This window comes from Poeciliopsis prolifica, unplaced genomic scaffold, assembly GCF_027474105.1.
Source record: "Poeciliopsis prolifica strain line A6 unplaced genomic scaffold, Auburn_PproV2 SCAFFOLD065, whole genome shotgun sequence".
NCBI lineage: Eukaryota > Metazoa > Chordata > Actinopteri > Cyprinodontiformes > Poeciliidae > Poeciliopsis > Poeciliopsis prolifica.
In genome coordinates, this window is record NW_026562440.1 from 924,101 (window position 1) to 950,318 (window position 26,218).

The window sequence follows — 26,218 nt, forward strand, 5'->3', positions numbered from 1 at the left end:
GGGAAATTAGCATCCTTGAACTTTAAAGTCAGAGGTCTGTTGTACCTGATTTAAGTGTTGAATGTTCTGAGTCCTAAACATTGTTGCACGTTTTACGTTAAGGTGTATGCCAAATTATCATCTCTAACTAATAATTAATACATTATAATATCAGTTTTTGTAGTGTGAAAGTCCAATTCCTAAACATAACTAAATAATTTTATTCTGATTTTTATTATTAAATTAAAGTAGATTAACACTTATGAGCAGAACTAATATATAAAAAATATATATACACATGTTGACTTTTTCTTACATTAGCATAATCACACAGTGAAAAGTCAACTTTTAATTTAATGTATTTATTCACTTGGAAAACAATCACAAATGTATTTTTACATTACCCAAACATCAGCAGTGCATCTGTAATGTTTTGTACGCCTCTCTTTAGGGTAGCTCTTAGTCATTGGCTACAACATTTCATAAAGCTGGAGCAAACACAGAAATGTCTCTTTGTCCGTTCCCTTTTTGTTCAGTGTCTTTGTGTCATCTATTGGGCCTGCCTTATGTACTCCTCTTGTCAGGTTATCCTGAAGGTCTTCTAAAGGATTTAGCTCTGGGGAGTCAGAATGCCATGAAAAAGGTCAATTTTATGTCTGGTTTGTTTCTGTGTTCGTTTGACCTTTCGTTTTGGACTTTGAGCATGGCTCATTTGCAGAAGCCACCAATTTTTAGTTTAAAATGTCCAATTATTTGGGAGGGTTTATGAAAGCATGCATTTTGACAAGGTCCTCATAGACATCACAAATTCTTCACATGAGGTAATTTTTTTATTGAAGAAAAAAACACACACACACCCATACGCACAAACACACACAAAGACATTTTTTCCATTTAATAAATGCACTTCAGAAGGGTTGGATTTTTCCAAGTGGAGTTATGCAACTGAAAAACCTCAATATATTCTTCTGCATGACTTTTCAGACATCTTTACCAGGGCCCATAACAAATGCGGAAAGTTACTGTATTTTGTTTTCTTATTTTAAGATCTTGTTTTAATTGTTTTTCTTTGGGTTTATATAATCTGCAAACCTTAGGGCTAAATAATATTTTCAAAGTCTAAACCAAGTTGCTATTATTCCCTTCTAATCTTATAAACTCTGGCAGGACAGATAAAGACGCTAACTATCGCAAAGTAGGCTGTAATTTTGAATAAACCATGGCGATCCAAACATAAATAGCTTAGCATGAAGAAACTTGTGATTATAATAAAACCTCAATAACACAAATATGGACATCTCATTTTGAACTGTTGCTATCTCAGATTCTTCAGTGCTGTGCTTATTTATGTTGAAAATGTGTTGTAAGTGGGACGCTCAGTTCTCTGTTGTTTATCTTCGTGATTAACTCTGTTTTAAAGATTGTTTGCCCTAATTGGTTTATAACCCAACCCCTCTATCAACATCAATCATCTGACTGTAAACTCTGAGACAAAACACGAGATTTTTTTTTCTCCCCAGAATACAGCAGCACTTATTTAACATGTTTTGGCTTATTATAAATGAATTATGACCCCAAAGTCTCTATCAATTATCATTTGTGTGACATCTTCTTTTTCAGTGTTTAGGTCTTTCTCCTTCTTGTTGCCACTGTGTACTTGACGTTATCAGTGGCTGTAGTCTAAGCTGGAGTTTTGACGTCTGAACAAAATGATTTTAAATCAATCCAAGGACCAAGCTGGGTCAGACTTCTGTGTCAGTTTAAAGAGATAGAGACAAGATTTCATCTTTAGTTGCACTGACTTCCCCAAAACAAAGTTTTTAGTCTTCGCTCTTGGGAGACACAGTTAATATGGTACATTTGGGTGGACTGACGAGAGTTGATATGGGACATCTCCAAACGTGGGACCAGAACAAAGCAAAATGTTGACAATTTTGTTGAGATATTGCTGAAAATGGCATACACTGATCAAAGAACGTGTTGAAATTAAGTCTGTAAAGCTGGTGCAACAAGTAAAATATTTGCGTATATTTTACTCGGGTAGATTTTAGTATTTTTGAGTATTAACTATGGATAAAAGTCTCTTACAGAAAGATGCATTTTACCAGTACCTACTAAATTAGTTCAATTCTATCTACTCAAAATGATCACGCTGATCAGGTTTGTCCATGTTAAAACAAAACAACAAATGTATTTTTTTGTCCTATTAACTTTGGTTAAGATGATAGTTAAAAAGTTTAAGTAGATCAACTTGAAAGGTATGACTCTGGCATTAGCACAGAGGAGAAGCTACCAAGATAAATCTTTCAATTGTTGCTCCACTAAAGGAGCTTTCTAAGTTTTTGGTGTGAAGGTATTTGCCTCCACTACTTCCTGTTTTGTGTCCCCTACACGTTTTTCAATCATTACAATGGTGACAACCGTTTCATCTTTAGTTAATATGCTCTAGTGTATTTTTCAGAGGCGCCTTTAAACTCAGCATGAGCATTCACACTCTGTCGGTGTGTGCAAGAATTGTGTCGGCCACCAATTTGCACTTTTTTTTTTCCAAACAAACCAAGTAGGCCAATTTGAGTAATGTTGTGGGATCCAAATAATGTTTAGTGCATTTACTACTACTTAATCCGTATCAATATCTCATGTTAAACTTGTTAATAGGAATATTAACGCTATTATCTCTGTTACGTCCCTTTCTGGAAAAATAAAATGCTTGGAATAAACCCAATCATCTTTCACTTGTGCACAGAAATCGTGTTTACTATTTCTCATCAAATTTTTTTATGTTTTTTTCTTCTTTTTTTTTTTTCTTTAATTTTTTATTTTTTATTTTATTACTATCAAAAGAGCAAAGCCAGGAAGGAGACATGAGACCAGAGGCCAGCAGCAGGGATGATGATGATGCATCGTCTCATCAGGTAAGTAGTGATTATAACTTGCTTTGGAAAATATATCAACTGCAAGGAGAAATCAATCACAAGGTTGGATTTTTGCATTTAAATAAGTAGATGTTGAAAACTGTAAACATTAATTGCTTAGATTTCTACAACATAAGTGGTAAAGTTTGTCCTAATCTGAGCATAACTTTTTGAGTATATTCTGTTTACTCGTGTACTTACATCTCACATTGTTTATATCAGTGTTGTTTATTTTGTATTGATAAACAACATGGTTGTTTCATTCAAAAGGTTACATGAATGTATGTATTTATAAAACGTAAATTCATAAACGTATGTATTTATATTATACAAAAAACACCCCGTTAATAGGTAGTTAAGGAGCCCAAGATTATCACCTTATAGCACAGGAACTCCAGTCCTGGAGGGCCACATTAGGTTAGCAATGGGGTTTGCCTTGAAAATCTGCTATGGATGATATTCAGTCTATTATTGTGGAATCATGACCTTAGTTGAGGCAAAGGCCTGTAGTGCTATGGAAGTTTTTTTTTTTTTTTTTTTTTTGTGATCTCCTGGATTTAGCAATGCCATCTTGGAGTAAATTTGATGGATTGCACGGTGTCATGTTTTCTCCATTTGTGGATGATGGGTGTCACTGTGATTTGCCTGAGAGCAAAAGCCTTGTTGTAGAGCACTTCCTAGAACAACAGACAACAACAACAGATGATTTTGTTCCTCAGCAGTTCTTGAATTACTTTCAATGATGTCTTGCTTTTGGAAAACTTTTGGCCTATTTCATGTTATCAGACAAATTCTGACAACAGGTTAAAGAGACTTCCCAATTCAAGGTCTGGCAGATTCATGCTGGGTGTGGCCAGTGAATCTGAACTCAGCTTTTTGATCAGTGTTTGATGATCTGGACACTGTAAATCTCTAAAGACAATCTCTAAAGAAATCTGGAAGTGGGTAAATGTCATTTTACTGTGCATCCATGAATGTATTAGAGCTGATTATGGGCCGCAACTTTGATATATGTGAATTGTGCAATCCCTTTATGTCAGGGGGACTAAATACAAACATACCGAACAGATAATGATGGCCTGTTTGATGTGCACATCCTGAAAACATGACTCTTATGAGCTTAAAGTTTACCCCAATTTTGGGGGCATTTTGAGTGCTTGAATTATGTGACCATTTAATACATCTCGGACTCAACATGATGTCTTTTAATTTCTTCTCTGGAACCAGATAAATGACAAGATTAACTCAAAAAGAGCGGGTGGAAGGCCACATTTTGAACTGTCCAATTTTCCAGTCCCACAGTGGATCTGGGACAATGACACCCAGAGCCATAGTGTCCCTGCCAACACAAACCCTGCTTCTGAACAGAGCCACCTCCCTCCCCACAAGCCTTTGCTCTGTGTAGGGCAAGGAGCGGAGGTGGGGAGCCGAGGGGAGGCCGACGAAAGTCTGAACAGGCCAGAGGAGCGACACACCGGCGCCATGGCGATCCCTAAGACAACTTATCTCCTCTCTCTCAGTGATAGCGCCTGTCAAAATAACAGCCAAGATACACACCCAGCAAGGAACTGGTTAACTTGTAGGCCGTCCAGCTAGAATGCCGGGGTCTTTGTCTTTCCTACACAGTTCACTTGGGCTTGATAATGTCAATGCTTTCTTGGCACCCAATTACAGTAATACATAAAGTTACAGATGACCCTCAGCATCACTGTCTTCTCTTATTAAGAAAAAATAATTGTATTGTATTTCTTTTACGAAGAGTTGGGACACTTGTATGTAGTATATAAATTGAAAATATATTAATGGCTAGATTATGCCTTAAAGCATAGCATCAGACTGATGGTTGTTCATTAAAGTCTTCTAGTAGTTGTAGGTCTCAGATTTGCTCAAGAAGCTGTCAGTGATAATAGCCAGATATGTTCACATCATACAACACTGGGACAAGATTTCAAATGGAAAACAGAGAAAGATAAATAAAACAAGCCTAACAAATAAAAAAAATCCTGAGTTGTGAATATGAGTTTTTGTTTTCGTCAGTTGCATTAATGCAGAGTGGACTTACTGGATAACTGGATTTGAACACGACAGATCTTTTGGCGCCCTCTTGTGGTTGTTCCGCTCTTGTTTTAAATGTCATCAGAAAGTGCCACAGTTTAATGTATTTTTAAGTTATTTTTAAAAATATATGTGTTGTCATTTATTTAAGTTAAGACAGGAAAGCTAAATCAAAGTTATTATTGCAATTTATTTAACAAACACATCAAATATGACTACATCAATAAAAAAAAATAAAAGTGAAAAAATAAATTGCTATTTAAATCCATGTATTTCCATTCAAACTTGGTGAATGTGAAATTATTTAAGAATCCATTCTTTTTTCAGATCCGGTTTTTACTCTGTCAGCTGTTTGGATCAAATCCAATGGGTCAAATCAACACGTCTTAAGACAAGATAAAATAATGATTGTAACAGATTATCAGTGACAATGTAATCTAATAATTATTCGAATAATTCTTCTAATTCTTCTAATAATAATTTCTAATAAGTCTTGGAATAATTCCATTATTTTTTTACATCATGCAATAAAACTTGTGCATTGATCAACTGATTATTATAATAATCATTTTTTTAAAAAGTTGTCATATGCTTTTAACATAATTAGCACAATATTTATTTGTTTGCAAATTTAGATAATTATGGATAGATTTATATATTAATTTCATGTTTTGTTTGTTTGTTTTTTGTTATTTTGCCACAATATATTCAGCTTCTCAATGATATATTAATATGTGGTGATTTTGTCCCAAAACAATAACAGTTCCAATTACTTTAAGTAAATTTCAAGTGATGTTGGCCAAGTACATGAAATTTTAATTATCATCACAAGTTTTTTGTTTTGACTTCCTTGTTCAGTTGGCTATCTCATTAGGTTATGAATATTGTAGGGAAACAAGTGCATGCCTATATTTATATCTATACCTATGTGGCAATTTAAATATTCTCACTTTGCTTCGTTGATGTATTAAAAAAATATTCTATGCTGTTGCGAAGTATTAAACAGTTTAAAGTTGAAAAGATCAAGTTCCCTGACCGGGAATCGAACCCGGGCCGCGGCGGTGAGAGCGCCGAATCCTAACCACTAGACCACCAGGGAAGATGTCTGGGTTGTCACACGATATGTTATTGGCTCATCAACAGTGAAAATGTGTTGTTAATGATGATCTGCATTTGTTCTATGACTGCTTGACTTATACAGCGAATCCCCTATTGCCTCATTTATAGAAAACAAGCAAAAGGGAAATGTAATTCTTGACAAAAGGGACGAGCTTCCCCCTTTTTTTCTGGCACCGACGACGCCAGAGGGCGTTGCAAAGAAGGAGAGGCTTCACGTAGCTCTTCGAAGATGCTCGCCTGGTGTGTGAGCTGCTTCAGCTGCCTGTTCTCAAAATCAATTTTGCACTTCATGGAGTCAATGCGCAAAGACGTTACAGCCCACTGCTGAGACAGGTTGCAGGAGCAGGGATGTCTCAGGGTAAGCAAACGGTTTTAAACCGCTTCTCTGTTCCTGCCTTCAAAAGCAGGTTGCTATAGTGTGTAAACAAAGTGGCTAGCCGCTGTAGCAGCGCTAGCAGCAGCTGTGTGTGGTCAGCTGGAAGAAAGCTGGACCTTATTCGATGCTTAAATCTGCCGCTTGCTCGGGCGGTTTTTTGACATTAGCAAACCTGGCTGTTTTGTGGTTTGCTGTCTCCGCTTCGACGGGTCAAGATAAGTAAGCTATTTAGCTAAATTTAACAACGTATCTTCAAACATAACGTTTCCTCAAAGGTTCACCAGCTACCTGTTATATAAGACTTAAAAGCTACTCATGAATCAACTTCTGTCCTCTTTTTTTAAAGCATGTCTTCAATCGCTTCATTAATTTTAGCGTCGTGATAATTCTCTTGTATCTCAATGTGGCTGTTTACATCAGTTGGATTCCCAGTGCTAATAATAGGCAAACAGACTCCGACAATTAAGCCATATTACATAATGAAAACACATCTTTGTGGTAGGAAATCGGGAGCAGATGTGCTCGTGAAAGGAGCATTTTCTCCCTTTATGCTAATTAACCTGACACGAAGATCATTATGGGATGCCTTCATCGCCCTACACAGAAGCTGACTGACTTGTGGGATGCATTATTAGTTGGTTTTTTTTGCAGTACCACGGAGTGCTGCAGGTTGAGGAGGCAGCTTTCCTGATTTCCCTCCTCTCATTTGCAGGACGAAACAGAAGTGTGGGATCCTCATCTTGCTTGGCTGTGTGTGGATGTTTGTATGGATGAGTTCACTGTAACTGCATTCAGATTTGAAGCCTGATGGAAAAAAGAGAAAGAAAGCAGGGATATTTTGACAGGTAAGACACCCTGGGTTTGTTTGTCTATATTAAATCTCTCTTGCTTTAATATAGACAAACATGTTTGTTTGGTCCTAAACATGGTCCTAAACAAACATGTTTAGGACCAATGTTTGTATTTGAGCTTATGCTTATATGACCAAGCAGAGGTAGACAAGCTGGTGCTATCAGTGAGGTACTGATCCGGTCCAAGGCATTAGAGAACTAAGCCACATCTCTGTGCCCACACGCTTCCATAGAGCCTTCAAAAACCTTTCCATTCACAGACAGTATAAACCTCTCAATGTTATAATAATTTGATATAATTTACTCATTGTGTTTTGTATGGAAATGTAGTTTTATGACTTCTGTATATCTGTTTCAGGGAGATATTGCTCAGATCTGAGATCTTACCCTCATATATATATATATATATATATATATATATATATATATATATATATATATATATATATATATATATATATATATATATATATATATGGTACATATGGTACAACTGGTACAAACAATGACTATGACCACAAATCATGGAAATATTGTACATTGTAAAGCAATTAATATGCAATTAAATTAGGTGTTTCAGCCTTCTGTGAATCTTATGCCCATAAATCATAAAAATATCTTAAAGACAAATAGTCGTTTAAAGGGATGAAATGAAAGCAAAAAAGTCAAGTCAAAGTTTATTTACATAGCACAGAAAAGAACAAAGTGTCGACATGAGGGTACAAAATAGAGATGTGCAGTGAATTGACGTTGAGCGCTTCATGCATTTTCTCAGGCTCAGTCATTCCAGTCGCTTGTATTTGAGCTGGGGTCACTTCTAATGCAGAGCTTTACTGTTTGCAAAATAAACTTTAATGAGTAGCTAATAATTTTCCATACGAGACTGTAAACACAATGAATAAAACTTGTTTCACCTGCCTGTTATGACTCTGAGTTTGAGTTGAAGCTTTGTATATAGAAAATATTTTTGCTTATTTATGGCTTTCACCTTTTAAAACACCTTATTCCAGTTCCTACTTAATAAACAAATACTGCAAGCCCAACAGATTTATTAAATATTTAATGGAAGTGGTAAATATAGAAAATAGAAAGTTAGAAAGGAGAGACGGAGAGAAGAAAAGAGAAGTGAAAAAAGGATGAAGAAAATACAAGAAAAAACAATTCTCTTTCTACACCTGCAGAAAAAGAGGAAAAAGACAGAGTCTTGACAAACATATCAATTTATAACAACACATCATCTAAATAACACGTGCAAGTATTAACCAATACAAAAGGCATTTGGTCCGAGAAAGTGTATCTGTAAAAACCTGAATCTAAACATTATGAAGACAGCCTTTATGCAAACAGAAAATGGCCCCCCCAAAAAAATCAAATGACAGAAAGCATCAAATTGTGAAAGAAATAGCTTGATGGCATCTATACATCCAGAATTTATAGTTTGGCTTATTCACAAATAAGCAAAGAGTCTGAGATTTCTCAATTCATCTTTCAACTAAAGCTAAATCCCTCTGAGCTACTTTCAGTTTCTCAGCTACATTCTTATGCAGATCATCTCGGTTTAAACCTGCGTGACGCTTTTATTTCTCTCGTTTGGAGAGCCCAACGCGCTAGCTGCTAGTGCTAGAATTTATTGTGGCAGACACAACAAGCTTATACTCGAAAATTAAAATCACCTTCTGGTTGTATTGACTAAACATATTTATTGATTTGAAAGTCTTCAGCTTTTCTGTTTATCATCTGTTCTAAACACTGAGGCGCATTGAATAATTGTGCATTTTCATCTCTGCTGCGTGTCACAGATCTAAGACCTCTGTTTAATCAGTAGTGCGTCAGAGTTTCACACAGAGAGGCACTTGCTGTTGACTGTAAAATTGAATTTTGGTAGTGTGAAACATGATATTGGGGAATGAGTGGAAAAAGGCTTATCACAGTTACGGAGTATGGAGCCAAAAGAACTTGTGAAGCTATCAGCAAATTGCAGCTCTTAGTCTGTGACGTCTGTGCAGATGAGGTGCTTCACCGAGCTGCATGCAATTTAGACGTTAGATTACTGTAAAATCTGTCACCAGTTATTATTTATTCAACTTCCATACTGTTTATTTATATAGAACCAATACACAACAAATGTTGTCTCAGGACCCTTTACAAAAAAAATCAATTCAATCACATGTGCATTCTAATTGATCCTTATAGATCAAAAAGTTTTTTTGTCTAAGGAAATTCAGCAGATTGCATCAAGTTGGACTTTTAGCATTCACTCCTTTTGGGCCAGGTTGTTAGCTTTTTTCCGTGCATCCTGCACATATACAGAATGTTCGTACATCCTGTGTTTCAGTGGATGTGACCACCATATATAATCACAAATCAACTTTTATACCTATGGAACAAGTGAATCATAAAGAAATGTGTTCAGTTGCTTCCTAAATGGGGAAAAAAAAAGTAGATTTCAACACAATCAATGCCTGGATGGTTAGCACAGCATTAGGGATTTTCAGAGTGGGTATGTGATTCAATTGTGTCTTATGGGCTTGTTTCCCTTGCATTATGGCTCCGGTTTCATGTTCTGATTGGGCTGACGATCTGGCTCAAATAAGACATCAGTCATGTCTTTTCTGCTGGATATATTAGACTTTAATTATTGGATTAGCATTGCATTGGTTCTTAATGGGATTTTGACTCTACGTACAATTAGAAGAGGTCTACCTGTATGTACACGAAGCAGATCTAAAGCAACATGCAGCAGATCATCTCTAATAAAGTTACCCAGAGGTGTCTGATGTCTCACATGCGGTAAAATGGATTTCTCTCAAACAGAGGTGTTTAACATGCCTATTTCTATAACTACCATCAACCAGTCGCTTTGTAATTTCAATTCAGAACTTTCTTTCAGATTAGCTGATTCAAAGCTGAGTGTTTAGATTAAACTGTCTTCCTGGATAGAGTGATATTTAATGTTACTGCTACAATGTTTAATTTGTTTTACCTATTTTGTGCATTTCAGTTTGTTAGATTTTTTTTGGTAGAAAATCGTGGTGCGTGGAGCAGGATGTTTTATACCGACCATTGTTACCATGGTTTATTCCTGCCTTTTATTTCCCTCTACTCGCCTGAGCTTTTTGATTTGACTTGCTATTACAAAAGGGAAACGCACCGATTTAGAGTTTTAACATTTGAAACGGCTTTGATTATTCCTCAGTTATGTGTCTATAATAATCTCGAGTTCAGAAGTTAAAATCTTCTTATTGTTTCAACATTCCAAACCTATTTTGGATCTAGGGTTGTTTATCACGGGACGCTAGCGACTTCGGAGGGAGTGCTGCAGAGCCAAGTGGCCCGCGGTGTGTTTGGGAAGAGAATCAATATATTCAGAGCAAAAATAGTCCTTATCAGCCAACACAGCTACTGCTGTAACAACCACATCCCCTCCTATTTGAAGTGTGTGCCACTTCGCTTCCTGACATATCGAGCAAAGGTCAACATGCGGCTGCCCAGCATTTCGCTGTCCAAGTAAAAGTCATTAGGCACTAAACTGCTTTGTTCAAGTTATGCTCACTATTATGACTCAAAATAAGGTTTTGTTGATGTAGTTGATCACTATCTGGCAAACATTTGTTTATTCATAGGGGCCTGATGTGTTAAAACTTCATGCATGATTTCTTTAAATGGTGCATAATTGTCACTTCAGTGCAGAAAAGTTCAAACAAAGTTGTGAATGTAATACATTGTTGTTCTAATAAGCAATAAAACTCATGTCAGTCAGACTTAATCTTAACATGCAAGCGTTATGAAGAGATCCTATCCTCTGAACTGAGGATTAATCACTCTTACTTGACTGCTGCTCTAAAAGTGGGTGTGTTAAAGTCCTTCTGCAATAAACTAATGTCAAAGTCTACTGTAGATTAATGTGCTAAGATTTGGCGTATTATATAGTTTGTTCATTAGACTTTTGGTTGTATGTTTCCATGTCATTTGTATTGTAATTCAGTATTTTTCTGGAGAAATTAATGTTAAAACATTACATATTTGGAACAGTGAGACAGAGAGCTATAAGGATATGGGATAATGTTTGATGTCAACCTGCACTTAGAGGCTCCTGGAAATATTATGCTTACGCACATTTATTTTTAATTTTGTTTCAAACGAGAAGGCTTTGTTCAGATTTTGTACAGAACAGGAATTATATCAGAATTTTCAGTTTTATGAACTAACTGTGGTCAGTAACCGGAAGATTAAGTTACATTTTTGGTTGATTCAACAAGCAAGACTTTGCTTAATCTCAGGGCTTTCGAATCTGTTCCTACCCAGACTCTGGTTTGTAGGACAGTACCAGAGAAAGACAGAACGTGGAAATGAAAGGAATCCTTTTGATCTGTGGAGTATGAGAAATGCCCCTGAGTGAAACATATGCTGCTACTGCTGAGATTCTGGAGATTCTTGCTGTGTCTAAGACTACAAAGAGGAGAGACGTTGTAGCCTTATCGACCCAATCTCATTCGTTCCATTAAAGCACTTCAATACTTTAGATCCTGTTGTTGTGATGTTCCTTTATTTGCTCTTTACCTGAGGCTGTGCTGGAAATTACCTCAGTTCCTCCAATAAGTAGGCTTATCTTGTCTTGAGATATTTTCTTAAAGAGCATGTAGTGCTTTTGCGAAAGTATCCACACCAATTGAAGGTTGTCACATTTCTGTTGCATTCCAACTACAAGCTTCAATTTAAATTGAATGTGATCAGTAAGCACAAAGTGGGGCAAAACTGTGAAGTGGAGAGAAAAGACGCCTGCTTCACAAATTGTTTGATAAATAAAAAAGCAAGACATGCACTTTTATTTATCTCCCCCTAAACTGAGTTTCAGATGTTTTTGGTGTATGTCCACCAGCTTCACACATCTTGAGACCATTCACATTTACACAATAGCTCAAGATCATTCACATTGAACGGAGAACATCTCGAAACTCCAATTTCAGTCTAGATTGGACTTAGACTTGACCATTCTAATTCATGAAGGCACATTGATCTATCTCTTCTTGCTGTGAGGTGAATTTCCATCTCGGTCTCAAGTCTTTTACTGCGTCTAGCAGCTTTTCATTCAGTGTTCAGCTCAGTTTCTCTTCCCGTTCTTCTCTTTCCCAGTTGAAGAAAAAGATCCCAGAGCATGATCTTGCCACCACCATGTTTCACTATCTAGAGACGTTTAGAGTTGGGTTTTCGCCACCATGGAGTTGAGAAAGACATGTTTGCATTCATAGCTTGTGGCAATCTGCAAACTTCAGTTTCATGTTGAAACATCAAAGCCGTATTTTTGCACAACAAACATTTATGCTTTTCAAAGGGTGCAGATACACTTGCGAGGCACTGTACGAGGCACTGTACATAACCTACGGCTCATCACTCACCCTAGCTACCAATGTACTTCTCAGTAGTAGGCTTCCATAATGAACCCCCATCATTTGCTGCCCATCAATGATTAAACAGGGAGTAAGAGGAGTCTGAGAAGATGATACGGCTGACACTGCAAAAAACTGTACGGTATATAACAGGAGGCCTCAAAACTCACTTCATCTACTATTTATTGCAAATGCACTTTGTTTAAAAAAAAAAAAAATCTAGCCTCATTAGGAAAACCATTAGCCTTAATGGTTTTCTTATTAAAGAATGCAACATCTGTTTAAAAAAGAAAAGTTTTTTTTTCTTATTCTTTTTTTTTTGGCTATCTCATCAGGCTAAAAAGGCGAAAGCAGCTGAAGCCGACCCAACCAGAAAAGAGCCAGAATGAGCCGAGTCCGGCAATCGTGTCCTCCTGTGACACAGATCCCAACAAGAAGACGGATCTGCACAGAGTAACGGATAAACCACCTCCAGGTCTGGGTGAGGCGCTCCAAACGAGAGCTGATTCTTCTTCAAATATCAATGAAAAGCATACTGTCAAATTTCACTTACTAGGTTTGAGCAGAAGTAAGATAAATCTATTTAGAATTTGTTGGCTAATGTATATTTTGGCCTACTCTCATGTATTTCTTGTTTTGAGTATAATAAAGACACCTGCATTTGATAATTACATGTAATACAATAAAACACTGTAGACAGCTTATCATTGGTGTTTCTGTTTAGAAATAACTTATTCTGCAGAGTTAGCTGTTGACAATGACTGTGAGCATTACAAACATTCCTCTTTTGTTTAAAATGTTTCCTGATCTCTCAGAGAGATGCAGAAGTCCCACAAAACAGTGAATTGTTTGCATTAAAGCAACCTCAGCAGTTTTAAATGGGAAGTTGCATAATCACTTTCCTGGTTTGTTTAAGAGTCAGTGAGAACACTCAGGACACCATGTTCACAAAGCCTGCATACAATAAGATTTGCTTTTACTTAGTTAATCCTGAAAGAAATGTTAAAACTCCTCATAATCTGTACTTTTTTGACAATGAACATATTGTGTCCTTAACCCACTATTTGGAATAAGCAAGATTCACTGTGAATACTTGTAAATAAGTCTTTGGATTCATAAACTGAACATTAAAAGTCATACATCATATAAATGTATCACCATGGCAGACAGTTTTAAAATAAACCACACTTGCCCTAGTCAGATGCTTGTTCTCCTTAAGTATCCCGTTCTCTTTGTGAAACTCTCCAGTATCAATGATGACAAAAGTTCCACAGTATGATGCTTTCAAACTGTTCAATCGGTACAGTTTGAAAGCCTCCCTTCGACTAATCCGAACAAACAAATCATTTTTGTATCTTTCTTGCCTGAACATGCACTATAGCTAAATTAAATTTTTAAATTTTAAATATATTTTTTACATTGTGATTTGTAGGGTTTTTTTTTTTTTTTTTTTTTTACAGGATCTTTATTCTCCCTAAATGTAGTACATCATGATGGGGCTGGCTTATACACACAGGCTGAATTTATGTTGTGGTATTACTGTGCCAGGTCTGTGCAGACTTGGTGAAGTGCAGAGGTCAGAGGAGTGGCTGTTCAGGCACATGCAGCAAACGTTACAGCAGTCTTAGTCATGCACTGTGTTTCAGTCAATTGTGCACTAAAAGCTTCTGCGTCTTGGCAAGAGGAAAATGCTGACTGTGGGAATGATCTGCAACAGAAGTCTGATTGTGTGTGTGCTTACAATAACTGCTGTAGCCTGTGCTGAATAATAATAATGGAGAGAAAAAAAAAAAACTGGTACTGAAACACAAGTAACTCAGTGGATGTGAAGGCCCTTCACTGCACCACAGATTATCTCTGAGATTCGAGTTGTGACTTTGATTGTGTGACCACACATTCCTGAAAAAATCTTAAATTCATGTATCTATAATTAAGGCCTTGAAATGTCTTAACTTAATTTACAAAATGTAAGTCGGCCATACATGTGTTAATCGCAGGTTTTAAATTTTGTTGTGGCACAACAATTTAATGCCATATACTTTATGTGGCTAATTTTTCTCACGGGACTCGAAACTTATTAAAATATGACTTAAGATCTAGATCTACCAGGGTATGAATAATTTGCTCAATTTCATTGTCCTCCACATGTTTGCTCTGTCTCTTTCAGCTTATCTTTTTACTTTCCCCTTGCAGTTATGCTTCATGTTTCACATGAACCCTACTAATATACTTTGAAGTTTGTGTATTTAAAATGTGATAAGGTTTAAGAAGCATAAATACTGCAGTGTAGTATTTATGCCATCCAATGAGAAATTTCTAATATTTAACATTTTCTAGGGTCTATAATTCTTCTTCCACTTTCAGGTGATGGCTGTAAAAGTAACAATCAGGCAAAAATGGAGAAACAGAAGCCCCCGGGGACAGTAGAGTTCATTGTGAGTAGCCCAACACTCACTAGACAATTTGAAAAACAAGATGCTAATCTATTTATTTTGCATCATTTTAAGCTGTGTGCATGTTTAGAAAGTCTGCAGAAGCACATAAAGGCTGATCTGTGGTTACAGGTGGGACGTGATGATTCAATCAACAGTATCGCACTTAAATTCAACATCACCCCGAACAAGCTGGTGCAGCTGAACAAGCTCTTCGCCCGCAGCGTCTACCCTGGCCAGGTGAGAGGACCGAAACTATCCGTTTGGGCTGATTTGCATCGTCATTATAGATTAGCAGACAATTTATTGGCTGTCCACTGTCATTACAGAAGCTGTTTGTTCCCGATGTGAGTCAAACAGAAACAGATCCAAAGTCGCCGGCGGCTTCTGATGCCTCTTTTGCTAATGGTTTTGCTGACAAGCCCTTACAAGTGAGTCAAAATTAGTGTTGGATGTTGCTGCAAGGCTATTTGATCTTAAAATACCTTAACAGTGTTCTGTGGGATTTATGAGTATTAAATCCTAACACTGAAGTTGTGCAAATATTATTGGATTTGTCCTCAAACTTGTTCCAGGATTGCACTCAAAGCTGCCGGTCAGCGAAGTCCATCCGTCGGGAGTTCTCACCAAATTCTGAGGATGAGAGCCCGGTAACGGTTAAATTCATTAAGATGAGCTGCAAATACTTCACTGATGGCATGGTGAGAAGCTTCGATGCTTTGCTGATGTCTGGCTAAAATGTAGATTAAATCTTGAAAGACTCCTTCTGAAATGTAGAAAGTTATTCTTTGTTTTTCATGCATTTAATTAATTTCTTTTTAATGTTGAAAAATGATTTGTCTTCTTTTGCGCCAACTACTGTGTATACCTTAATGTATGCTATACATAAGTGATAATTAAATGTGTAAATTTTCATTTAGCCTTTTTTTGTGGATGAAAGAAAAACCCTGAGGCAGATATGCTAAGCAGGGAATTTTACTGTGGAATTCGGTCTAAGCATTTCCCAAGTTTGGACAAAGCTGGAAAAGGATGCTAAGTTTGGAAAAAAAATATCTGTACTCTTAGACTTAATTTCCTATTTTAGTTTAAAAGTTGCTTTCATCCTTTAATGGCTAGATTTTGCAGAGTTTATATTTAAAGTAAGACCGCAGCAGAAATTTTTATCATGAATTTAATATGAGCTTTAGTGTTTATGCTTAAAAATGATCCTAAAAAAAGAAAATACTAAAAAGGTCACGTCAGGCAGTAACATTAAGGGATAAAAGTGCAGTAGTCACTAATATATTTCTTTCAAAGTGTACAGAAACTGTCTCCCAGGCTCCCTAAATGCAATAGATGTTCTACTAGATAAAGTCATGACTGCTGCTTTCCTTGTGTCAGGGTGTTGTGGGCGGTGTGTTAATTGTAACGCCCAACAACATCATGTTCGACCCTCACAAGTCGGACCCCTTGGTGATCGAGAACGGCTGTGAGGAGTACGGCCTCATCTGCCCCATGGAGGAGGTGGTCTCCGTGGCGTTGTACGACGACGTGTCGCGCATGCAGCTCAAAGACGCTTTGCCATCGTAAGAGCTGACGCTCCACGTTTCTGCCGTTTTCTTGCCATCCTTCCTGGCCTTCACCTTTCCTCCTTTTGTCCTTATCCTGAGTCCAGCTCAGCTTTATCTTGTCCTCAGCAGTTTTTTTTTTCTGACATTCTCTTCAGAAAGCTACATTTCCAATTCCTATCCACCCTAATGTGAGCGTTTCCGTTTGTTAAAAATGTGTCTTTTGTTTGAGATTTTTGTTACCTCGCATCACATTTGTTATTTTTAGTTGGGTGCAGTTTTTAATTTAAGTTGGTCATGTTCTTTGTCTTTGTTTTTTTGTTTTCCCTGTACTTTATTTTTCCCTCCCCTCCTTCCATCCTGTTTTCCGTCTATGTGATGTCCCGTGTCCTCACAGAGACCTACCCCAGGATCTGTGTCCTGTCTACAGGCCTGGTGAGTGGGAGCAGCTGCCATCGGAGCGGGAGTTGAACCCCTTCAGTCGGTACGAGGCTCTGGTTCCAAAACAACCCATATTTTTGGATGACATTGAGTCTTCCTTTTCTGAAACTGGTAAGACGTCATCAAATATGGATTTTTCCAGTCCGTGTTAGTAGTATGCCAAAATCGACTGGTCAGATATGCTCACAAGACTCAAAACTTTAAAAAAGTAAAAGATGCTTTTGTTGTTGCTTTCATGTTTTTATGATCAACAATAAAGTATGAGATATTTTAATAAAAATAAACAAATTGGTCATATTTAATATCTAATTCAGACAATCTTAATTATAATAATGATTTCTCTTGTGTACCTTATTAAAAGAAAGGTGTTCTCTTTTCTAAAGATATGTCATTGATTGTTTTCTGTTTTCTTGGTCCACAGTTATTTTGTTTGTTTTTAGTGTGCCTGATTGTTCCTTTGAAAACATTATATATCGTCATTAGATCTGGTCAGATGCTTCGCCACCAGCATCTGACCATAGAACATGGTTTTAGTAGAGTTCAGTAAACTCGTCAGATTCAATTTAGTGATGTAAGGACAAGAAAAGTTGTGTCCTTCCTCCTAAATAATTTATTTACATATAGGACATTTCCTAATCTTGCCATGGGATTTTTATTGAATAAATGTGCTCAAACTAAAGGTTGTATTTTCTTGCAGTCACTGGTAAATTTATTTGATGGGTGTTTGTACATATTAAATGGAGGGGCCCATAGTTGTACAGGGCTTTGTTTTAACATATTTCCTATTTCCAGTGAGTACAGAGGGGGAGCAGACAGAAAAGTCTCCATCAGATGAGGGATTTACCGATCTGGAGCCTACTATCAACTGGAACCCTGAGGAGACACAGGGGAGCTCCTCTACAACACACTGCAGAGACAATTATGAACATGTCGGACCAAACTGCCTCAACCTGCAGGAGTCCCGAGACTACTCAGCACTCAGTCGAGCTAAAGGGAGGCTGGATGATGAAGAGGACGAAGGTGTTGCTCAGAACAGCTCCATAGAGGACAGAGTGTCAGTCTTATCTGCCTTAGAGACCAAGAAACAGGGAGGCTTGCAGATTAAACCCTTGAGCCAGCAGGTAACTGAAACCAAAGATACGCACCCCGAAGGCACCGAAGAGCTGCTAAATAGAGTAGAAGATAAAACACTCAGGAGGCTGAGTCTGCAGGAGGCTTCAGAGGTAGAGAGGAGAAGCCCAGACAGACTAGCAGAGGGCGACAGAGTCAGTGAGGAGGTGAGACAAAAGAAGAACCAGGAATCTGAGATGAGGTCATGGCTGCTGAAGAGGATGCAGGTTCCAATAGAAGGTACATCAGTGTTGGTTATTAATGGGATTTATATGCCATTTATATGTAATACGTTACACTTCAAACATTCAGTGTCAATGAACTGAGAAAAGTTAGAATAAAACTGTCATTAAGAAGTTTTCTTTTTTTTGTTTTTTTTTTGTCTTGCTTGGCAGACATGCTTTTACCATCGGAGGAGAAGAGCAAAAATCCACCCATGTTCCTGTGCTTCAAAGTTGGGAAGCCAATGAGGAAGTCCTTCGCCACCAGTATGACCTCCAGTCCCGCCCCCTCAGTCAGGGTCCGGGAGAGGCAGCCAGAATACTGGTTTGCTGTTCCTCAGGAGAGGTGATGTTAACCCCCACAAAACATCATCAGAAATGACGTCAAAATAAAGAAATAGTCACTTTTTGTTTTTTTTCTTGAGGATAATTTGTTGAAAGCTGTGTCTTGTGTGTGTGTTTCAGGGTGGACAGTCTCTACTCCTTTTTCGTCCAGTGGTCTCCTGATGTGTACGGGAAGGAAGCCCGTGAGCAGGGCTTTGTTGTGGTGGAGAAAGACGAGCTGGACATGATCGACAACTTCTTCAGTGACCCTGCGTCTTGCAGCTGGGAGGTGAGGATTTTGTGCTACCTTCACCCCAGTTTGTGTGTGTGTGTTTTTCCCCACTTTAATCTCTTTACTTTTGTCCTTTTTACTGCTGCATATTCTAGATCATCACCATTGACGAAGCCAAACGCAGGCAGAGCTTTAGCAGCTGTGACAGAGACTCTACAGTTGACACTTTGCCCATGCTTATTGACAACAGTGATCTGCTGCAAGATACACACATTGAGAAGGTAAGTTGTGTAGGACACGCAGCAGGTTTCCTACCACCCGAATCCTTTCAGTCTTTTTTTTTTTTTTTTTTTAATTGAGATTTAATTTTAGTTTGTCAAACATGACAAAAAAAATTTATGTTCAAATAGATTTCACTATGGTCACAGAATAAAAGCTTGGTTTTATGTTTAAAGTAAACATAAAACAGTTTAAGTTTAAAATAAACATAAAACCAAGTACTTGAATAAGTACCCTGTATACTTATGCAAGTATTAATCCCTTACTTCACAGTCTAGTAGTTGATTATTTTGTTTCTTTCAGCTTGCCTGTCGCCTGCCAGCCCGTGTGCAGGGTTATCTATGGAGGCTGGTTTACAGCACTGAGAAACATGGCACCAGTCTGAAGACTCTGTACAGGAACTTGTTAGATGTGGACAGTCCTGTGCTGCTGGTTGTTAAAGATATGGATGAGCAAGTAAATAACAGGCCTATTGCACAAGATAAAACTGTTTAGCTTTGGCGCCTCATAATGGTGAAAGATATATATAGACTTCATAAACCACAAATCATGTCATTTGTGGATATTTCTGTCAGAAAGATATATATATATATATATTTTTTGTCTTGTTACAGATATTTGGAGCTTTTTCAACTCACCCCTTCAGAGTCAGTGAACATTTCTATGGCACTGGAGAGACATTCCTTTATAGCTTCTGTCCTGAAATTAAGGTTTGTGCTTAACTAGCTTCATAAACACATCCCAAAAATCTGCACTAACTTTAGAGTATTTTCATTTTTACATAATTTCAGGTGTACCGCTGGACGGGGGAGAATTCTTACTTTGTGAAAGGCAACACTGACTCTCTACAGATGGGAGGAGGAGGGTGTGTACAGCAATCACATTTTTCCCTTTGCTGACATTTGGCTGTTGAACAGAAAAGTGCATTTTTGCTGCTCCCTGACTTTTTTTTTTTTTTTGTCCTCTCTACTGTAGCGGCCATCTGGGTCTCTGGCTAGACGGGGAGTTGTACCGAGGCACCACCACCAAATGTGCCACCTTCAACAATCACCCACTTTCCTCCCAGCAGGATTTCAACATCCACAGTCTAGAGGTGTGGACCTTTGAGTAGCTTCATCTGCTCAAGATCCTGACAAATCTACACATCTTGAGCCATTAGAAAAACACCCTCAAGTCTGTTATGCGTCACTTGGAGCCACTCATGAATGAGACTGCGTGTCATGTGAGACAGACACAAGCGGCAAAGGTGTCTGTGTTCTGCAGGGAACCTTATCACGAGTTTACGTCCAGTTGCTTTTACAAGTGGAAGTGCGACAAAATACCCTGAGCTCATTTGCTGCCTTACAAATAGAATAGAGGCTCCAGCTTCCTGGATGTGAAGGCTGCCTTGCAGTCAAAGCTGCTCTTTGACTGTGTGGATTAGACCTAAAGAGGCCAAAGTGCTCACACTAATGTTCACATTATTCCTAACACCAGATGAAGGTCCATGTAAAAGAATAGGAAGCCTCAGAATGCTCTGGGGTTCTCCTTACAGAAATTGTAAGTGTTGACAATATTTGTATGTTTGACAATGTACATATTTATGTACTGAAAACATTTGGAATGATCATCTTTTTTTTTGTTATTGCTGCAGTTTACTCCAAACTTGAAGGAAAGTGACAATTTCCAGGGTTAATTTTAACCCATTGAACATCAAATAGCTAAACTGTCTCCATCTGAAGCATTCGCTTCTCCTTTGGTGATGACTTTTTTTCTCTTGTGAATCTGAAATGGCAAGAGTGAGATACATTTGACGTCCCAGATGAAGAAATATGATCCAAAACAATCTCTTACAGCCAGAACCAAGTTTGCAATGACCAAATTTAATGTTTTGTTCCTGACCTTGTATTTTATAAGAATATTTTTGCATTTTATTTTTTGAAATTTTTATTATTTTTTTTTTTACAAGAAAACTGCTCCTTTTTTAGTATTATTTTTTACAATAGTTAATTTCTGTTCTTGAGTAATTTCACATTAGAATTTTTGTTGGTATGTCTTGTTTTTTTTACTTGGTCATTGTTGTTGAGCCAGTTTAACATGATGCCACTTTGCACTACAGGATGCAGGCAATGCTGCCCTTGTGGCCCCTGGTAATGAGCATTACTTTAATATTACTGTTAAATTGTTACAAAATCTAGTTGAATCTTTAACCAGAGAAGGGAAGTCCAACCACGCCTCACTCTCTGTTAACTAAGCATTGATGGAGCTTTTTCAACTCACCCCTTGATGTGGCACCAACTACACAATCAAATCTGCTAACACAGAAATTAAGCCTTTTTGTATCTGATTCAGGCTTGTCGTGCATGAATATAACACCACTACCTGCCATATTGTTCACTAATGCCATAAAAATGCTTCATGTTAAACTTGAGCAATATTACTTTAATCTGGTTGGTGTTGTAACTGTGAATGCTCTCCAAGTATTATTTCTTGTGAATCCAAAACTGCTGCGCTCTGTGATGTCTATAAGCTATTTATTGTTGTTATTGCCAGCACATTAAAATAAATGTTAAACATATAACATAAAAATAACAATGAGCTGCTCATGATTTCAGTTTATTAGAGTTGACATCTTTTTTTTTCTTTTTTCATTGCTTAAAACGTAACATGTGTACTAGAACATAATTTCCTGATGTTATAGCCTGTAGATATGGAGGGTCAAACTAATTTTTATTTTGAGCCTTATGCAGATCACAACTGTCCTCAAAGGGTCAGTTGTGCCAGAATTTATGTATGAAACCCAATAACAAACTGTTAAAACATTGATAAATAGTTGTCTCTCCATTCAGTGAGTACTTCAAATTAAATAATATGGAACATCTTTTCACATAGATGTAATTTGGCAGCATCCAGATGTAGCCTGGTAGAATGAGGGAACCAGACACAAAGTTCTAAATGGGGTTTTATTTCTCAAATACTCCAATAAAGTTAGAGTAGTGTTAAAGGAATTTGGAATTTTACAATGGTGAATTTTTGTTAATTTTAAAGTGACAACTACTTGGATAGCAAAATCAAATAAATCCCTCTTTTTAAGCAAAGTTATGCTTAAAATACTGTACAAGTTTAAAATTGAGTGCATAAACAACTGAAGCAGGCACGCTTCTATATAAAAGGAAAATAAATAAAATCACACAGACTTCTTACAATATGGTCAACTCAGTGTCATACAACATCTTAAAATACTCAGTAAACTCTGCTTACAACTCAGAATTGCTAGTGGCAACTGGACATTCACTCTAACCGGCAGTATGGTGAGGTAAATAAACGTACATTAAATAAAATAACAACAGGTTATTATTTAACTATAACCAGATAACATTTAACAGAAACTCACAATATGTCAAGACAGAACAAGCCCCCCAGTTCCTCGTGGAATCTGAACGAGGTCCACAGTTTTTCATGAAAATCGCCTTTTTTAGGACAGTAGAAAATCGTTAGGCACGTTAGCCTACCATAGCAAACAGCACAAAGCTACTTCCGGTCTAACTTTTTTCATCCCTTTCTCTAACCGGCAAAGCTAAGGGCTCATCTACACACATCTCCCTCTGGTGGTCATCATGAAGCCATGCTCTTCCACTCAGCTTCACAGATAAAAACTGTTTTGATTTAATTGATAAAATTTAAATATATAACTGTTCTCTTGAAAGTCTTATTTCCATCAATAGTAGTGGGCCAATTTGACCCCTGGATTTTAGTTTGACACGTGCTGTAGAACGTAATCTCAACAAAGATCGTTTTCAGAAAAGATGCATCGCTCTGTAGATTACAAACAGTTTTCATCTCCGTTTAGCTTTAAAAGAATGTTCGAAGGTTTTCGGGGGATTAAAGAGATTGACAGATTGAATGTGTTAAGTAAATTGTACTTTTGTTTTACTCTTAAGGTCTTTCTAAATTATTTTAAACTAATTTCATCGCCATTTACCTTTTAGGAAAACTGTCTAGTGATGTCCCCTCGCAAAAATTGACGATCTTTGGTAGATATGTAATGCGGAACAAAAACAAATACTGTATGTTGAAAGGTAACTCGAACACCGGGAAGGAAGATGGAAAGAAAGACTTCTAATGAATCGTGTATTTTCTGCAATTTTGCGCAAAATAAAGACGAAGAAACCACTATTCTTAAGCAGGTAAGGAGTTTTTGTTGTGTTTAAAGAGGACAGGTCATAAATCTGAAACTTTTAGGTCAGAGGGTCAGATTTATGATTTGAAACTCCGTTGTCACAGAACGTGACAAGTAATAATAAATATAATCCCGTCCAGGATTGTTATTGTTCTATCTACAATAAATCTTTGAAGAATTTGAATTAATATGAGTTACAACAATATTTAACTTCCCTTTGGAATCAATAAAGTATTTTTGAATTTGAATTGATTTATAAATTTCAGAATTTTTAAATGGATATTACGTCTGAATGCGAGTTATCTTTTGGGTGAGTAAGTGGGTATTATTTATGTGTTTGGAATATTTCAAAGTAAAAAAAAATTTAAAAAGTTAATCGAACTTCTCCGATGTATTGACAGATCTCAAAGAGCAAAGGTTTTTGTCGCTTGAAGAAAATATAATTCCAGAATTTATTTCCAAGTTTTTGGCAGTTAAATGCTTCCATACGTTTCATTACCCTCAAATGGAGAAAGCAGGAAGGAATGGTGAACTATTTCAGAAGTGACACTCTCTAAATCCATTTTTTTTAAAAAACTCAACTACACGGCTCTGAATCATCCAGGAAGTTAAAAGAACCCAGATCAACATCTTATTCAAGGCATCAGGAAATAATTTGTCTCTTCTGCAGGATGAAGAGTTTGTTTGCTTCAGAGACATTGATCCTGCTGCTCCTCAGCACTACCTGGTTATTCCTAGAAACCACATTGTCAGCTGCAAATCACTGAACAGAAGCCACATTGACCTTGGTCAGTGACATGCTCTCCTTACACTAGTTCTATTGTATTTTTATATCTGCTTCTCATAGTGGCCAGCAATAACAAACCATGTGTTCAACAGTTGAAAGGATGGCCAAATTTGGGAAAGAAGTGCTCCTGGACCAGGGGACCACTGATATGGAGAATGTAAGGTGGGTGAGAAATCTAAAAAGTGTGTTTATTTCTCATTTGCGGCCAGGAAACTTCCTCTGGCCTTTCTTCTGTTTTTTGGGGTTTTTTTTCTAAAGTTTTACATGAGGGTATTAAAATATAAATATAAGATGTTTGCAATGTAAAATGGGTCAAGCTTATAAAACAAAACAATATAAATAAATAAAAAAAAACATGTTAAAGACAACATGTAGGGTGACCAGAAAATGTAGACAAGGAGAGAGGTGGAAATGGTTGCACAGTTTGTGACAGTAGAGCAATTTATGGAATTAAGGAGAAAATAAACTGACAGACAGCCAAAAATGATCTACAGTTGGTCATTCTAAGGACAAAATGGCCATAGCGAGGCAATTCATTTAACCATGACATCACTTTAAACAGCCTAAAAACTTTGGAAACGTCAAGAAAGTACTGAGCTTGACATGGATGTGTGTTTGTTCTTCAGGTTGGGGTTCCATCAGCCTCCCTTCATCTCAGTGGAACACCTTCACCTCCATGTGCTCGCCCCAGCCAGCCAGATCTCAACTTTAATGAAGTACAAGTTCACCCCAGGAACTGACCGTTTTATTGATGTGAGATTGGCTAACCAATTTTCTTCCTAATTTTTTTTTTTTTTTTTTACACTTTTGTAATGTTTTCTTCACTTAAAGAAAAAAAAAACACTACACGAATCAGCTGTAACATGAATCAGATATAACGGCGTGTCCTTTCTCTACTCTTTCTCCAGGAAAAGTCTCTAAGGGAGCGTTTAAAGACAGTGTCTCCACTTGCCTTTGCACGTTTTAGACAATATTTTGGATTTTAGGTTTTGAATCCAACATTTACCCAAAAGGCAAAATGCCGTAGCTTAAGGAACCTCTAATGATCGTGCAGCTGTGTTTAAAAAAAAAAAAAAGAAAAAACTCAGCCTGGAAAGAGACTTTTAACAAGCACTGGCTGTTAAGACAGAAAAGCTCAATTACAGTGTGCTGTTTTGAACATTTATTGTTCATCCATCCATTATGTAGCACAGATGTTGCAAGGGGGGCTGGTGTCTCTCTCCAGTGGGATACACTCCGGACAAATTGTCGGTCTATCACAGGGCAACACAGAGACAAACAGGACAAACAACCGTGCACGCGGACGCTCACACTTAAGGAGAATCCAAAGTGCCCCGGGGAGAACCCACGCATTTACAGAGAGAACATGCAAACTATTCTACCAACTGCACCAGTGTACAACCAACACATTTATTTATTTATTATTTTTAATCATTTTATCTTTATTTTTAGTCACGTTTACATGTTAAGGAGACGATAAGCCAAACTGTGGCCTTTAATGATCAATTTTAGATTGTATTGTTTACTGAAATCTATGTAAAGTGATTTGTTATTTTATAGTTATTTATAATTAATACCAAATGAACTGTTAGATGACTAATATAATCATTAAAAGGTGATTTTTCACTTGTTTGAAAAATGGTCTTGATATTTAAAAAAGATGCATGCATCTTTTAAAATGTGATTTTTATCAGTGAAATTAAAAAGATTGTGATTGAAAAAAAAAATCCTGTATTTATTCTTGGATTTATTTTAAAGTTATAAATGTCCATTTAAGTTTATAAAGCGATAAAACAATTGTTTATAGGATAGAAATTCTCAATATTTGTTTGACCTCAAAATAGTTTTTGTTCACATCATTTGGAGTCATGGGTTGAAATTTTGTGTCTGTTGTGTTTCTTTAAAGATGTATAGCATATGAGCCAACTTATGTTCCAATTTAAGTGCTGAAATCAAACTCATCCGCTTGATGTATTTTTTTTTACTTTGTCAGTGTGCTTTTGA

General features: G+C 37.0%; 2 protein-coding genes and 1 non-coding gene across 7 annotated transcripts; 2 read left to right on the plus strand and 1 right to left on the minus strand.

Moving 5' to 3' along the window:
- Positions 1-5,976: 5,976 nt before the first annotated feature.
- Positions 5,977-6,048, minus strand: trnae-cuc (transfer RNA glutamic acid (anticodon CUC)). Its single transcript has one exon. It is a non-coding gene; the product is annotated as a tRNA-Glu (tRNA).
- A 63-nt stretch (positions 6,049-6,111) lies between these two features.
- LOC129351212 (nuclear receptor coactivator 7) lies at positions 6,112-21,833 on the plus strand. Of its 5 annotated transcripts, XR_008604710.1 has the most exons (18): positions 6,112-6,426; positions 7,157-7,289; positions 13,018-13,163; positions 15,047-15,117; positions 15,247-15,354; positions 15,444-15,545; positions 15,690-15,815; positions 16,495-16,679; positions 17,059-17,213; positions 17,895-18,452; positions 18,608-18,779; positions 18,899-19,046; positions 19,145-19,270; positions 19,572-19,724; positions 19,883-19,978; positions 20,060-20,133; positions 20,244-20,807; positions 20,902-21,833. XR_008604710.1 is itself a non-coding variant. In XM_055020083.1 (17 exons), exons 2-17 carry the CDS (start codon positions 7,252-7,254, stop codon positions 20,377-20,379), a joined length of 2,394 nt encoding a protein of 797 aa, XP_054876058.1. In that variant the 5' UTR covers positions 6,112-6,426; positions 7,157-7,251; the 3' UTR covers positions 20,380-21,833. The 5 variants fall into 5 exon arrangements, 4 of the variants coding, with proteins under 4 accessions (XP_054876058.1, XP_054876061.1, XP_054876060.1 ...); XM_055020083.1 differs by having other exon boundaries at positions 20,244-21,833; XM_055020086.1 differs by having other exon boundaries at positions 17,092-17,213; positions 20,244-21,833.
- A 1,491-nt stretch (positions 21,834-23,324) lies between these two features.
- Positions 23,325-25,904, plus strand: LOC129351201 (adenosine 5'-monophosphoramidase HINT3-like). The gene is made up of 5 exons (XM_055020065.1): positions 23,325-23,434; positions 24,098-24,215; positions 24,307-24,376; positions 24,841-24,967; positions 25,123-25,904. Exons 1-5 carry the CDS (start codon positions 23,351-23,353, stop codon positions 25,198-25,200), a joined length of 477 nt encoding a protein of 158 aa, XP_054876040.1. The 5' UTR covers positions 23,325-23,350; the 3' UTR covers positions 25,201-25,904.
- Positions 25,905-26,218: the final 314 nt, after the last annotated feature.